A 15,222-nucleotide genomic window follows, 5' to 3' on the forward strand; every position below is an offset into this window, starting at 1 on the left:
ACAACATGGAAACGGGGCCTTGGAGCCAGCCCCAACTGGCCGTTACAGGATCTATAGCTTTTGGCACTTTGCATTGGCTTTATTTATGAACCCTGGAGGTTGCTGCTCATTCTCAATGTGATATCATGGCTTCAATGTAAATTGAATGTCACTTTAGGCACATTTTCATGGCAATTTAAATGACATGCAAAAAAGTTAGGATTAGGGCTGGGGAGCATGATGTGAAATGACTCATGAAAAGCAAAAATGTGTAGTACAACACTTGAAAGGACTTTGAAGGAAATGGGGGTGTTATTTGCGCCTTGAGGTGACTGTTTTTTGTGATTTGGTGCTATATAAATAAAATTGAATTGAATTAAATTGAATGCTCACTTAATGTTTAAAAAGCTGCTTCCTTTGAATTCCAGCAAACTTTACCACACTTCTGAAGCAGTTGTTCAGGAGAACAATCAAACAGCAGCAGTACGCACGCAGCCTCTGTAGACACATACTGTTGCCCTGAGGGGAATGACTGTTGATGAGATGCTGCTTTGCTTGCTGTCTTTATTGTAGCCTGAGGGCAAGTGCGATAAACAATCAGTGTGTGTGAATGTGAGAATGTTCTCAAGTTTCTCATAGTGAGCTATGCAAAGTGTCCCCAGTGTGGCCGCATGCAGATCTGCACCTATCATTTGCTTAAAAACCATACTTTGTTTACTGTAGGCCATGTGTGATTGCGCTTAAGGATGCAGAGAAGCACAATCCCTGAATGCGTGGCTCTGAAGGTTTGAAATCACAAGTTAATTAGACAGTAAAAGTGGCCTGCCTTTGTTGCAGTGTGTACTTGTGCTTTGAATACTCAGTACAGTGTAGGAGCTTGTTTTGAATGCCGCTCACTCACTTGGGAACGAGGCTCTGTGTGTTTCATGTTGTTTGCATGATGACAACAACATGTGTGCCACTGCTTCACTCCACAGCTAATTAGTCAACATACTGTGGAAAATGAAAAAGAAAAAAATAAAAGAGGAGCGGGGCGAGTATGAAGGGAGACAAGATGGCTTGTTTACCATTTGAAATTCAGTAATTAATGCTGTAGTTTTCATCCTTAGTCTCATATCTGTATCCAGCATCATGGGCAGATAAAAGAAAGATACTTCTCTTCTCAGAGGACCCCCTCATTGATCCATTAGACAGACTTAAAAGATGTAAAGCATTTATGTGGACAGCAGGACATATTTAGCCTACATAAATCCAGAGGTTAAACACAACAACCTTTAAAGCGCTTTCCTTTTCTACAAAATGTTCTTGGATGTTGCTTTGTGGGACTGTCTCTGTTGCTTTGAGAGCCACTTGTGACACAGATCAAACTGCAGCTCCAAGCAAGAGTGTGTTGACACCCCGACTACCAACAGCCTACTGTACAATATTTACAGTAAGCCACTGCTGGAGGTTATTGTTCTTCTGTGAAGTTCCTTTTTTGTACTGCAGCAGAGCAGAAGACAGTTGACGGACAACTGCAACTGTTCTATTGTTGTGTGACTGAAGTTTTGGCAGGGTAAACACCCCTCCATTTTTACAGCAGTTTAAATTGAAAGGAGTCAATGTTGAGACCAAGCCGTTTTTTTCCTCTGTGGGTGAGCATATGATAAATCACCTTTGACCTGGTGAGAGAGGCCCATGGCCACATGTAGGACTTAGTTCAGTGCTTTATTGTCCTTCCTGTCAGTTACAATCCCGCATTGTCTGCGTGTTTCTCTCACACACTTGCACCACAAACCATCCCCCACTATCACATACTCTCCCTTCACCCTCCCATCTCAGGCCTACTGGGACAGAGGGGATGTGTGATTCTTGACAGCTCAGCTTGTGGAGCTCCATCAGCATCTGATGATCACAGTAGCCAGACCTCCAGGAGCCTGAAGCCCAGGTGCTAATGATTTCTCACAGTGTGGACAATGCGGTCTTTCTGTGTGTCAGAGAACGTGTGTCATTCGTTCTGGAAGCGATTCAAAGCGAGAGAGAGAGAGATGGGTTTCAAAGTTTGGAGCTGAATTAAAGAAATTAGAAGAAAGCTTGCATCAGAGAGTTCAGGCTGTGTTGAAGAATAAATGTGGTCATACCAAATATTGACTTTCAAGCTCATTAGACAAGCTCATTGTACAAATTCTGTTATTGCCTTACATACTATATTTTCGCGTTTGCACATGCTACAATAAATCCCAGCAAAACATAAATAAATGAAAGATTGTTCAGAACTTTTGTACAGTACTGTATAGCTGACCATGAAAAAGCAATGAGTGGGACTGGACTGTTATTAATGTCCCATTGTACTGAATGTTAAACCTTTTGTTTGACATTCATTTACGCCTTCCCACAGCTAGCATCAGTAAATATTGGAAATGTTTTGCCCCAGTCACACCTCTTAGGGAGAAACAGACCAATTTGATGTGACATGGCTAATCTCCCTTCAGTGACTGCTAGTGTATTACGTTGATTTTAAGCCAAAGAGAAAATAACGAGATCTCAGAAGGCAGTGAAAGATGTCTATTTAATCTTCATCTTGTGCATGCTAAACGGTGTGCTGCTACAGCCTTTGTGCTCATCTGGCAGCATGCAGTGCAGACTTGTCCCAATACTAAACGGGATTCAGAGACGTTAGCAAGTCTGGCCTAACGAGCCTGCATCTTAAACTCATTCAAACATGAGTTCAACACTACAGCTGTGTTATGGCATAGCTCCACTGAGGGCACTTTTTCGTGAGAGTTCGTATAAGATGGAGAACCTACAGTATCTGTGCATATATGCACATTCCAATGATGAGAAGATCACAGAGGTTGTATTTGAACAGTGTGAACATCTCGCCAGTGCAGAGGAAATCTCAGAGATTAATTTAAATCATCTTCTTTTCCAAAGAACTGTTTATGTGGTATTAGCTGATTGTCATTATGACCTCATTGAATAATACTGGCTCAGTTAATGCTGTGCTTTATTCTTACTGAGAGGTCAAAGAAGAAAAAAATGCCTCTGTCACGACTGCTGCAGCAGGCAGGGCAGAGAGGACCTCAATGCGGGACTCAGAGGCAAGAGATGACTTATACTGCAGTTTATTGAAAACACTTAACACGACTAGGCTGGTCAGGGGCCAGCTACACGAGGAAACTTGAAAACTTGAAACTCGAAATACAAAACACTAAGCAGGCAAGCCAACATGGAAGGCTACACTGACGAGGAGGACAAAGACAAAAGCAGACAATAAATACACCAGGGCTAATGACAGCAGGTGAGGGGCACAGGTGAACATAATTACGCAGGTGAAGCAAAACTAAACACAAAGCACAAGAAACACCAGACTGTCAAAATAAAACAGGAAGTGACCAACCATAACACACACGCAGACTTAACACACAGAAACTTGACACAGAGGGAATCTAAACATATGACTAAACAGACAACTACTAGAATACAGGCTGACAACACGGGGAAGACAGACACAAGACAAGGGAGGGACACTAAGGGAAAACACAGGGAGAACTAAACTCTAGAGCTGAGGGAGAGGGAACCTGAACACCACACAAGGAAACAACAGGAAGGGAACTAAACACAGAAGGGCCAAGACAGGGGAACAAAACAGACACAGGAACACAAATGAAGGGAACCTGAATAACATACAAATAACTAAATAATAGAACACCCAAACAACACACTGAGAAACTAAACTGGAAGAAGAACTAAGAAACACAACCCAAAAAAGTAAAACAAAAACAAAACTACACAAAAAGGAACTAAACACACTGGCCCAGAACCATCACAGCCTTTGCCTCACCATTTGAGATGATACAATAGTACATAAAAAAACAAACAAACAAATAAACAAGCAAATAAATGTTAAGAGTAAGCTTTCCAACTTTTCCGTGTAAACAAACCAGTTACAATGGAACATTTTATTCACATGCCTGTATCAACTACCAGTTGGTGATTTAGTTGAAAGCTGTGCTGCAATCACAGTGCTTCACTGTATTTCAACTATGAAGTGATGTGCAGGTTAAACCTGCAGTAACTGATTGGGACCTTCTGAGATGATATCGTGATCTTGTCAGCAAACACTGCTCATTCATCCTTCCACTTGTTACAGATTAATTTGGTCTCTATCACCCCATAAAGAAAATATCTTTTATTACTTTTAACCACTGGATGTTCCACAGCAGTTAGTCTCTAACTGTTTCCTTCTGGGGTTTTTGATGCTGAGCAGTTGGTGCACAGTTGATTTTAAAGATTTTTGTCTAAAAATATCTTTTCAGAAAATTCCACTGTGAGAGTCGTACGTCTAACCACTGAGAGGAACCTGATTCAGATTCTGTAGGGTCATCACTCCGAGGGATATAATACTTGTATATGTACATAATACATGATTATTACAATCTGTGTATTATAACCATGTTAAATGCTTAAACATTATGTCCATCTTTGGAAAAACTCTCTTCAATTAATGATAAAGTCTAGACAAGATTTTACTTTGTTTTGGTGAGGCCGCCCAATAAATGATCAAATTAAGTATATTTAACATATGCAGATGTGTTGGCCAATAAATATCAGGAAACTGGAATACAGAAATCTTAAATATATTTTTGATATGGTTAAAAAAGACCATCATTATTATAGAAATGCTTCTTTCCTCACATATCAGCCTCACTGGTTGATTTGTGCATCACACTGCAGTTAAAACAAGGATTCTCTTTCACCTATTTGCTAATTTTCACCTAAATTTTATTATTCTTGGAAGGTTTGCATGATTCACAGTTCAAAATATATCACAGGAATTAAGGGAAAGCAACATCGATCCCTTTTAGCTGCTGTTGAGCACTATTTTAATTTATCCCTTCAATTCAGAGTGATGCCATCTTTAATAAGCTCCCATCTGCCCCATTTCTACCAAATTGCCAAGCTTTTTTGTACCCCTTGTGAATTTTTAATTATTTTGAGTTATTGCCCCCCCCCCCCCCCCCTTCCCCCCCCATTCCCCCTTCTTTTTCTCCTGGTTCAGAGGTAAAATCCACTTACTTCCTGTTATTCAGGCAAATGTTCACACCACACTGGGGAAGTTATTCTCTTTTTAGAATCCATGTAGATACAATGTTCAGTGACATTTTACTTGTTTTATCCTTTACCACCTTCTCCTTTCACTATGTTAAATTGACTTCAGTGGTATTCAGTAATAATGTGTCCTGCAATTTAATACATAATTAAGAAGAAGTATCCGTGCAGGCGCAAATATATACATACACTCACTTAAATCTCTTAAACGGTGAAGGTTCTAAAATGTCTTTTAGCTTTACAAGCCCATAGCCTATTAACTTCTCTTGATCATGATCATGATTGACTACAGCTGGTAGTTTCTCTTTGCCAGCATAAAAAGGAGCACTCACTGGACTAACCAATGCTCAGAACAATGGGAAAGTCCAGTCCACTCAGTGAAGCTATAAGAAGGAGAACTGTAGAATTACAGAAATTGGGAGGGTCTCTTGGAGCCATTTTGAAACAACTGCAGATTCCAAGATCATCAGTTCAAATAACTGATTATTCAGATGTGTCATCAAAGTCTGGAAGAAAACCCAAACTGTCATCTCAGATGAGAGGAAATTGGTTAGGATATTTAGGAACAACCCAGGAACTGCCAAGGCTCAAGCCTGCCATGAATGGGAAACTGCTGAAAACTGTTACAGTCAGACAAGACAAAGATTGATAATTAATGCGCCAGTTTGAAGGAGTAAAGGTGAAACTTGGACACAACTGGGTGTTTGGGACAATGAACCCAAACACACATCAAAACTGGTTTTTGGAATGGACAAAAGAGACTAGCATTAAGCTTCTGGAACAGCCTTCCCAGAGCCAAATGTTAGTGGAGGGGTATGTTTATTTGTGTGAATTAGAGAAAATCCAGAATAAATTAAGACTTGTGCACTCAATGCTTGTTTTTAAAGGTCATTAAAAATGTATGCTCATTCCACCTGGCAAAAGAACAGTTCAAATAAGTCATTAAAAGCCCCAAATTATGCCCACAATGAATGCATGTAAACTTTTGACCACAATTGTACCTTGAACAAACATATCTATTTTCTTACCTGGTGTTTGTAAATATAGCTACCATTAGCTCTCTATCTAAGCTGCTTTGTCAAGGTTAAAGAGTGGGTCATTGAAGCTTTAGGTCACTGATCACCTGATTGGATTAGCAGAGATCAGATATCAGCACCTTCTTAACAGCTGTTTCAAAACACTGCAGCCAGTATTGTGTTAGCCTTCAGCGCTTTATTTTATCAAGCTCGAGGTGCCACTTCTCTCTGTTCGGGCTCAGTATCTGTTTCATTCATCACACTGTTCAGGACAAACATGATGATATTTCTGCTTCCATAAAACTAAAGGGCAATATTCTTTCTGGAAACACTCACTCGATGTACAAAATCGATTTTCAATGTCAGGATACATTCTCTGCAAATTGATTCTACCCCCTGACCCTGTATTCTCCTGATTTCACAACAGGTATGAGAGAGGAGGAGGAAGGGCTGAACAGAGTTGGTGGGGTCATAAAGTCATTGTTCAGATGGGTGATTTAGGGAGATGCTTATCTGAAGGGAAGGGCAAGAGATCCTCAGGTACAGTATACTGGTGAGGGTTTTGGAGCCGTGAGATGTACTAAGGCAGTAAAGCACCTGAACCATGTTTTCATAACAGCACAGCTTCACCCTCCACCTTATTACATCACCAATCTCTATGCTTCACCTGCTCTTTGAATTACTTTACTAATTTTACTTGGAAAAAGATATTTCATCTTAAAACCCAAACAGTATTTATTAAAGTTGAATAGAATTAATCAGTACTTCTCTTTGTGAGCACATTGTGAAAGCCAACCTAAGGCTTTAGCAGATGCTGAACAGGAGACTAATAATGAGAGATTAGTGTGAGACTTTTTAGCTTATTTACGATCCCTTTTGTTGTAGTTTTGCATTAGGTTTAGTGCAGAAACATGGGAATAACGGTGGAAAGGCTTAAGGAAGTAGTCTGCCTCCCTGTTGCACTCGCTGTTCATAAGAGAGGAGGCGAAAACATGAGTTAATTGCATTTTTTTACAGGCTGTCTCAAGTGGAAGCAGCTTAATGAGGTTAGGCAGCTCGCCTCGTTGAGAATCACAACTGTTCCTAATTGTGATCTCAAATATGCTCATAATCCCCTGATTTGACAGCAGCGGAGGTTTCTGGGGAGGAATTAAGGTGAAAGAGAGCGAGCGAGACACAGAAAGACAATTAGCAGCAAGAAAAACATGTGAACAAGTGTATCAGCTTAAGACAATTGTGGTACCTTTTAAAGAACGTGAAGCGTAATTACAGATTTTAATGCTGTCTCTGACGTCTTTTCAGCAGTGGTCTGTCTCCACACCTTTTTTATTCTGTCAAATGTTGAATGTTTGAGACTTTTGTAAAGAGCTTCTGTCTGTCATGTTTGCTTTAAATGTCATATTTTCTTAGCATACTTCCTATATCCATACTTCCTAGCACCTAACCTTGGTACTGAAACACCCACATTATACAAAGCTGTTGTGTCAATACCTATGTTGTTAGTATAAGCAATATTTCCACATACCAGTGTACCTACTGTGATTTCACTAAACATGCTTCACTTTTAGTCATTACATAAATATGCAGGGTCATTCTTTGTCTTCAACAATTCAAAAAGAACAAAAATGGCAAATTCTTATAGCACATGTTTAGGATCAGGGTTGATTTAGACTCGTGCCATGAATCTCAGTAGAGCCTACAATATAACCTATGCAATGGTCAGCACCACATGCTTGTGTGTGGTGCATTATGTCTTAATTATTTTCTGGTCGTGTCCCAGTGTTTTATACGAAGTCCCAGCCATGATAATAAAATTGTCTCCCCACTGTTTGGTGCTGTAAAAACGTTTCAGAGGCAAACATTTGTCCCTCAAGTTCTTACAACTTTTCATGCATTCCCTCAGGTCTAGTCTGATCATTTTGGTAAGAAGCTGACATCTGTGAATCCTTATATTAAGGCACTGATTATTATTCTGTCACTAATCTGTTTAAAAACAAATCTCCAGAAATGCACAGGAGGAATCAACAGTACTGAACAGGCCAGTGATAATAGGTGTGGGCTGTGTCAACGCAACATATAGTTACATTTCTAGGGAAGTGCACGTCAGATTACAGCGTAGGTTATGTCATAGGGTTTCAGAGGGGTTTGCAGTTATGGCATACTTAGGGCATAGACTTAACACAGGAGTATAAATCCCCTGATAGCCCTCACAGGGTTGAAAGCTACTTCAGATATTTATCAAGAAGGCAGCTAGCTACTTGCAACTGTGAATTTCACAGTCTGTTATGCAAAGTGAACCAGACTAACCTACACAGCACACCTTGTAACTGAGCCAGATTGATGTCAGGTCTGATTAAGCCCACAAAGGAAATTCAGTGGTGATTGAGAACCATTATGGTCCTTCCCTGACAATAGCTGTTCTTGTTTCCATGAGGGGAAATGCACCAGTATTTGCTTAACCCAAAACCACCCAAAGCAAACTGTCATAGTCCGGTTCAAAGGCCATGACAAATGATAGGAGGGACACATGTTAAGTTCAAAACACCAGTTTATTTTGCCATAAAATAAATGGTTTCCCCACAAGGGAAACCAAACCATCAGAGACAGAAGATAAAAAAGACTCTAAGCTGGGGACAGGCTGGGGACAAACCTGACGCGGGACAGTGACCCTACGGACCGCGATTTAGCCTGAAGAGCATAGCAATCAACTTTCCAATGCCCTTTCTTATGACAAAAATTACAAACCTTCCCAAGGTTGTGTGAACTGCTGTGAACCTTGCCCTCAGACCTACCTGATGGACCAGAAGGTCCAACATTATCAATATCTGCACCAACCACACTACCATGGGCCCCAAAACCCCCCAGAGGCATGCTTATGTGTCAGCAAATAATCATCTGCTAACGCAGCAGCCTCAGCAGCAGTTTTCACCTTCTGATTGTTGACATGTGTAACAATAGTCTCAGGGATGCTCTAAAATGATCAGGTCACACAGCTTCTCAAAACTGTCAGCCTGCATGGCCAAACACCAACACATAAAATGTTCAGACAAATCACAGACAAATTCAAGGCTTTTCACCCTTTCTCCACGTCAGAAACCGTTGTCTGTAAGCCTCAGGAACCAGCTCATAAGCCTTCAAAACGGCTGCTTTCACAACAGAGCACCTCAGAGTCTAAAAGATTATTGGGTTAACTACCATGGAATGTGGTGCATGTCCCACCCATGATGAAATTTAATACACAGAAGGTATTTGATTTTCCTTAACCAATCAACAAGTCTAGCATAGTTTAAAGCCATCAATGATGCATAGTGATACCAAAAATACTGATTTTGCTGAGCATTTCAGAGGGAAGCAGAGCAAGGTAAAAACAGCATGTTCCTCCATTTGAATTGGATTTCAGTAGCCAGACGTTAACGTTGGCTATGTAGAATATTCCTGTGGCATTGCTGACCATGACAAATGATGACAACATATTTAATCTGATCAGTGGCAGTCTCTTAACTTTTTCTTTTAAATTGTCTGATCATTGTTTCTCAAATAAACTGCAAACAGTCATCTCAGCGGGGTGCAGGTATTCAAAGTTATTGATCCCAGCTGTTGGTAATTAACACAAGTGTGCTAAAATGATAAAATAGTAATAAGATATTATAAGGCCTTAAAGCACAACTGACAGGCTAACAATGTAGGTACGTGGCACAATACAGGCAATAAAATTACAAGATAGCCACATTTTTTATGGGGGCACTGTATGGACACAAGTTGTAATCCTGGTAATCTACCAAAAAAGAAAATTGATTAGTGCTTTAATTTTAAATTAGTGTTTTAATTGTGAAATTACTACATTTTCACTGTGAACCAGTGAAGCGCACTTGAGGTTTATTGTTAATCTTTCGAGACCGATCAGAGATTTCACCTTGACTGAAAACTGTATCATTCATCCACTGTTCAGCTGTGGAACAGGAACGAATGACATGAGAATATAAACAAAAATGCCTCCATCGGGTCACCTCTGACAAATCTGTCTGCAGGGCAGAAATGAACCTCAGTCAGACCCATGGTTTGCTTTGAATGTTGTGAATCACAGTAATGTTTACCCTGATCTTATAATCTCTACCAGCAATGTTTCACCCTATGTCCCCTCCAGAGGCAATGCTCACGTTGCAGCTCACAGGACAGTTTTGATGAGAGCAGCAGAACGCCTGTTTGACAGATGGTGGGGGTCAACTTTCTGCACTTTCAATGCTGCGAGTGCTGGTGTCCCCATTTTAAAGCTTCAGGGTGCATTGATGGAGTTTTGAGCTCTTAGGTCACATGACCGTAAGCTGTCCTGAACTGTCAGAAAATGTGAGATGACTCAAGGCACCAGACAGCTTCAATATGTGTCCACTACACCCAAAACAAATCATGCCGCAGGCTCATAACACAGTACGTATGAAGTGGGAGTATTTTCTGATGTGTTTGTAAAAAAATAAAGAAGTTTGTCCTCCGTGTCCCCTCTCTCTCCTCAGAATGAAGAACAAGCTCTGGTACTTTGAGTTTGGCACCACTGAGACAATTTCTGCCACCTGCAAGAAACTAAACGAATGCATAGAAGTCGAGGTGAGTCACAGTCTTATTAAAGCTGTTGTCACTGATGCTGAATGGATGAGTAATGGCAGAAAGTGAATGATTGGTTAGCTGACAGAAACATGGGAATCTGATTAAATCCTCAAGACATGTTGTAGTTAATTTTAAAAAAAGATGAAAATATGAAACATCTTATGTACAATACATGCCAACAAGTTTGGGTTTTCACTGGAAGGCTACTCAATGTGTTTTTCCAAAAAAAAAAGTGCATCACAAGTTTACAACAGTAGTTTGCTTGTGTTAATGAGGCAGGCTATTCATAGCACATCATCAGATTAATACACCATAAAGTCACTGATTGCCTCATTCTGTCATACAGCGCTGCATAATCTGTCACCTGGGTGCTTAAAGCACAGCAAGACGCCAGGAAAACACATGAGAAACATACCTTTTCAGAAGGCACTGCAGATAAATAGAAACAAGCTCTGTAACCCACAAGGTTCACGCTCCAGCGCCTCCCTCCACAATTCAAAAACACCATCATGTTTAGATGTTAGAGGTGTTCAGATCACCTCATGGATACAGCTGAAACAGTCTTTGTGGACCATTTTGACTACCTACAATATTGTCCAAAGGTTTTGAGTCACCCCTCATTTCTTTATAATTAGCTTCCAAGGAGCCAGAATTTATCATAATTTCTTTAAAGTGCTCTTGAGCATCAGTCCTCCAGGCTTTTGGATCATCTTTCTGAAAGGCTAAAGTGTTTCTTTGCCTGCTTTTTAACTCTTTTTCAGTTTATTCTTGTACCTGATCATTTTCATAGGAGTGTTTTTTGTTGTTGTTTGTTTGTTAAGCCACTTAACACTGACCTATTCAATGTTAAGACTATTCAAGCATAAAAAGATGCCTAACTCAAGGGACGAACCAGTGTTGTTATTAAACATGACAGAAAACATAGTAAAAAATTTGTTAAGTTGTTGAAAGAATTTGTTCCAAATTGTTTCATTAAATCTAAGAAAAATATCAAAGATAACACACTTTAACAGGCATGAAATAGTATTTTGGCATCAAGAAGTTGATTCCTAAAGAACTATTTGAAAATGTGAGATATCTTGGCATGATGTTCAGTGTTTCCTTGAGGAAACTGGACAAGTGGATGACAAAAGAAGAAGTGGCAGGCCTAAAAACTATCTACAGCAGATGAACAATCTCTTAAAGTCATAAGCAATAGAAAAAAAATCCAGCAAAGACCTGACACGGGACCTCAGAGATCAGGTGATTCATCTGCTGTTCACTGAAGCCTCATCAGAAATGGTCTCAGTGGAAGGGCAGCTTTCAGGAATCCATTCTTAAGGAAGGGAAACAGGGAGAAAAGGCTGAGATATGCCAAATTACACATGAACTGGACTGAAAATCAGTGGCAACAGGTCTGATGGAGTGAAGATCATCAGCATGTAAGGAGAATAGTACAGCAGTGAGTGTCTACAGCCATCTGTAAAACACAGTGAAGTCTCTGTCATGGTTTGGGGCTGCATTTTAGGCCAGTGGCGTTGGGGCTTGTCAAAATTGATGGAATTATGAATCCAAAAAAGTACCGTCTGACTTTGATCCACTCTGCAGTACGATCTGGAAAGCATCGGATTGGCAGTGCCATCATTTTTCAGCATGACAATGATCCAAAACACACTGCCAATGCAGTACAATCATACCTGGATAGAAAAATACAATAGAACACTCTCAGTTATGGACTGGCCTCCCCAGAGTCCAGATCGCATCATTATTGGGATCAATTCGACAGAGAATGGAACCAAAGGCAGCCAACATAAAGAAGAGCTTTGAATGTCCTGCAAGAAGCCTGGAAAACTATTCCTGGAGACTATTTAATGACATTACTAGAAAGCTTGTAATGTCATTACAATTAAGCTTATACATTACTGTATAAATATTGGTCCATTGTAGACAGTTGGAGAGCTACTTCCCTTTAAAGTACAACCATTAGCTGGAATTAAGTAACATTTCTGCTTGTTGGTTGCTACAAGGGAGAATTTCAGCTGATAGTGTTATACCACACAGTGTCAAACTCATTTTTAGCCAATTTTGAAATATTTTCAGCTCACTGAGGCACGTAATTGTCTCCATTCATGTCACCCAGCATGTAAATTGCATTAGGTCCTATCTTTGCATAGACTTTACATATAATCACACCTGACAAAAAACTTGGTCTGGTTTAAACAGCACTTGGACTGTTGCTTTTTTGACTTTTGGTGTGCACCAAACAGCAACCCAAATTTGAAGGCACACCTGTAATCCTATCTATGCAAAATAACTTTGTGTCAACTGACACGTTGCCAGTTAACACTAGCATATCATATACACTCATGTGAGAAAGAGTTTTCACAGGACTCTATGCATTTCTGTGAAAAAATAAGTACACCCTTACTGCTTTCACAGGAATCATCAGCAAAAGTGAGCACCTCTGTGTACAGAGAGGTTTTGGCAGTTTGCTGGTCTGGAGCATTCAGCACATTGTCATAATCTTCCCAGCAAATTCACTCCAATACAGTGCTCACAGAAATTGCAAGAAACCCAAGAGCTACATATCAGATCTACAGGCCTTGGTTGGCATGTTAAATGTTATTTAAGCTCATGACAGTAGAATTAGAAAAAGACTGAACAAGTATAGCTTGTTTGGAAAGGTTGCCAGAAGAAAGCCTCTTCTCTCTAAAAAAACAGAACAGCACGGCTTCATTTTGCAAAGTTGCAGCTGAACACACCACAAGACTTCAGGAGTGATGTTCTTTGGACATAGGACACCAAAGTCGAGATGTTTGGCCATAATGCACAGTGGAACGTTTGGTGGAACCCGAACACATCAAATCAGCACAAACACCTCATTCCAACTAAAATCTAATCTCCGAGTGTTTGTTAGAATTTCCTATAGGTGTAATCTTTGCTGGATGTCAAGGTGTTTTATTAAAACATACAATCCACCCAAGAAACAAATAACTCTGAGTTGTTGGAGGTCTAGTTTAGATGTCGTGACGTTTTTCACGTAAGCTTAATATGACTTTTCGTACACCCCCAGCTCCTGTATTAAAGTAGAATTATTCAGCACAGTTGCACGTCAAGGATTTCAAATCATAATCAGCAACTCTGTGGGTACATTGTTAAAAAACAATAGATTTGTTTAAGAAATTGAAAGCTTGTTCTTGTATCATAACCTCCTAGAAATTATTTCTTGTTGGCCTTCAACAGCCTGCACTCAAAGTGTTTTTCTGAGACTGTGCAGCAAGTTGCAGAACAACTCTTTCATCTAAACATACACGGAGTATTGCCTTTGGTATTTTTTGGTTTGTCTTTTTGTTTGTTAACAATATTACAGTGACACTACCTGTCCAATTCATACCAAATTTGCACAAAAGATGGCCAGTGACTCGTAGATCACCCTAGTACATTTTTTGCCGTAACTTAGTCAAGGTCAGAGGTCAAATTTTCTGAATATCTTGTGAACGGATTACTCAAGAATGATGTGACCTAGCATGTTCAGTCTCATACCATAGATGGATCTACTAAACATCTCAGACGACACTGTCGTAAGGATATTGTCACAGCATCCTCAGTGGTCTGTATTTATTCTGATTTTAGCATTTCTTATTCTTGGTTTTTACTCAGTCATTTGCAAATCACTGGGGCTCATATGCACCCCATTAAGATCTACTGAGACCTGTAATTATGTCTTCTAGATCTTGTGCTTCCAGGAGATTCTTCTGCCAGGAGGCTGAGGGGTAGTATTTTTTGTTCAGTCATTGAAAGCATATTCATGCTTAAATTTGGTTTAAAAGTGAAACCGATCCAGTCAAGATTCTGGATTTGCAGGCTACTTGAATTTAACATTGGAAACCCCATTTACATTCATAAAATGAAAGGTATTTTTGTTGCTGTGCCCGGCACCGCTTGTTTTCTATAATTGTTGAGCTTACAATAAAATAATCTTAAAGGCTCTGAAAGCATTTTCTCAGCCACCTTCTTCAAGTGATGAGTTTGTTCATGAACACTTTTTGATCTGCTAAAGTTTGAACTGCAACTACTAGAATATAGTATTCAACTCATTTTTCATTTCATTTTATTTATGTGATACCAGTTCACAACCGCAGTTATCGATAAGCACTTTCTATGGTAAAGACTCTGCAGGTAGAACTCCCTTTTAACAGGAACAGACCTACAGACCTTCAAGCTCATCTTCTCATGCACCACAACTGCTATTTTTAGGCTGCACTATTGAACTCCTCACTTCCACTCTTGCAGGACTTCCAGAGAGCAGTGTAAATATAGCAGCTGCGCAGGTAATCGTCCAGGTCTCCAAGGAGACAACCTTAAATTGGTCCATGTTTTTGATCAAACCACATGTACTGTACTACATTTACTTTGTACTGTGAGAATATGCTGTGCACTTGGAAACTAAACTAAATTAGGCACTCACTGCTAATGATCTGCAATGCACGGTGTTTTGAAAAGGACCCTTGTGTAGCTCTACAGCTGTCTGTGATGACCAATTTCAGGAATAGCCCAA

The 15,222-nt window shown here is 39.9% G+C and overlaps 1 protein-coding gene across 3 annotated transcripts in view; it reads left to right on the plus strand.

Annotated features, from left to right (window-relative positions):
- The window catches only part of dgkg (diacylglycerol kinase, gamma), a 157,304-nt gene that overhangs the window by 106,479 nt on the left and 35,603 nt on the right, over positions 1 to 15,222 (plus strand). For all 3 annotated transcript variants that reach the window (XM_030757799.1, XM_030757797.1, XM_030757798.1), the window contains one exon: positions 10,595 to 10,685. In XM_030757799.1, the coding sequence (XP_030613659.1) occupies positions 10,595 to 10,685 (91 nt within the window). The remainder of the gene's footprint in view (positions 1 to 10,594; positions 10,686 to 15,222) is intronic.

Source organism: Archocentrus centrarchus, chromosome 21 (genome assembly GCF_007364275.1).
Source record: "Archocentrus centrarchus isolate MPI-CPG fArcCen1 chromosome 21, fArcCen1, whole genome shotgun sequence".
Classification (NCBI taxonomy): Eukaryota; Metazoa; Chordata; class Actinopteri; order Cichliformes; family Cichlidae; genus Archocentrus; species Archocentrus centrarchus.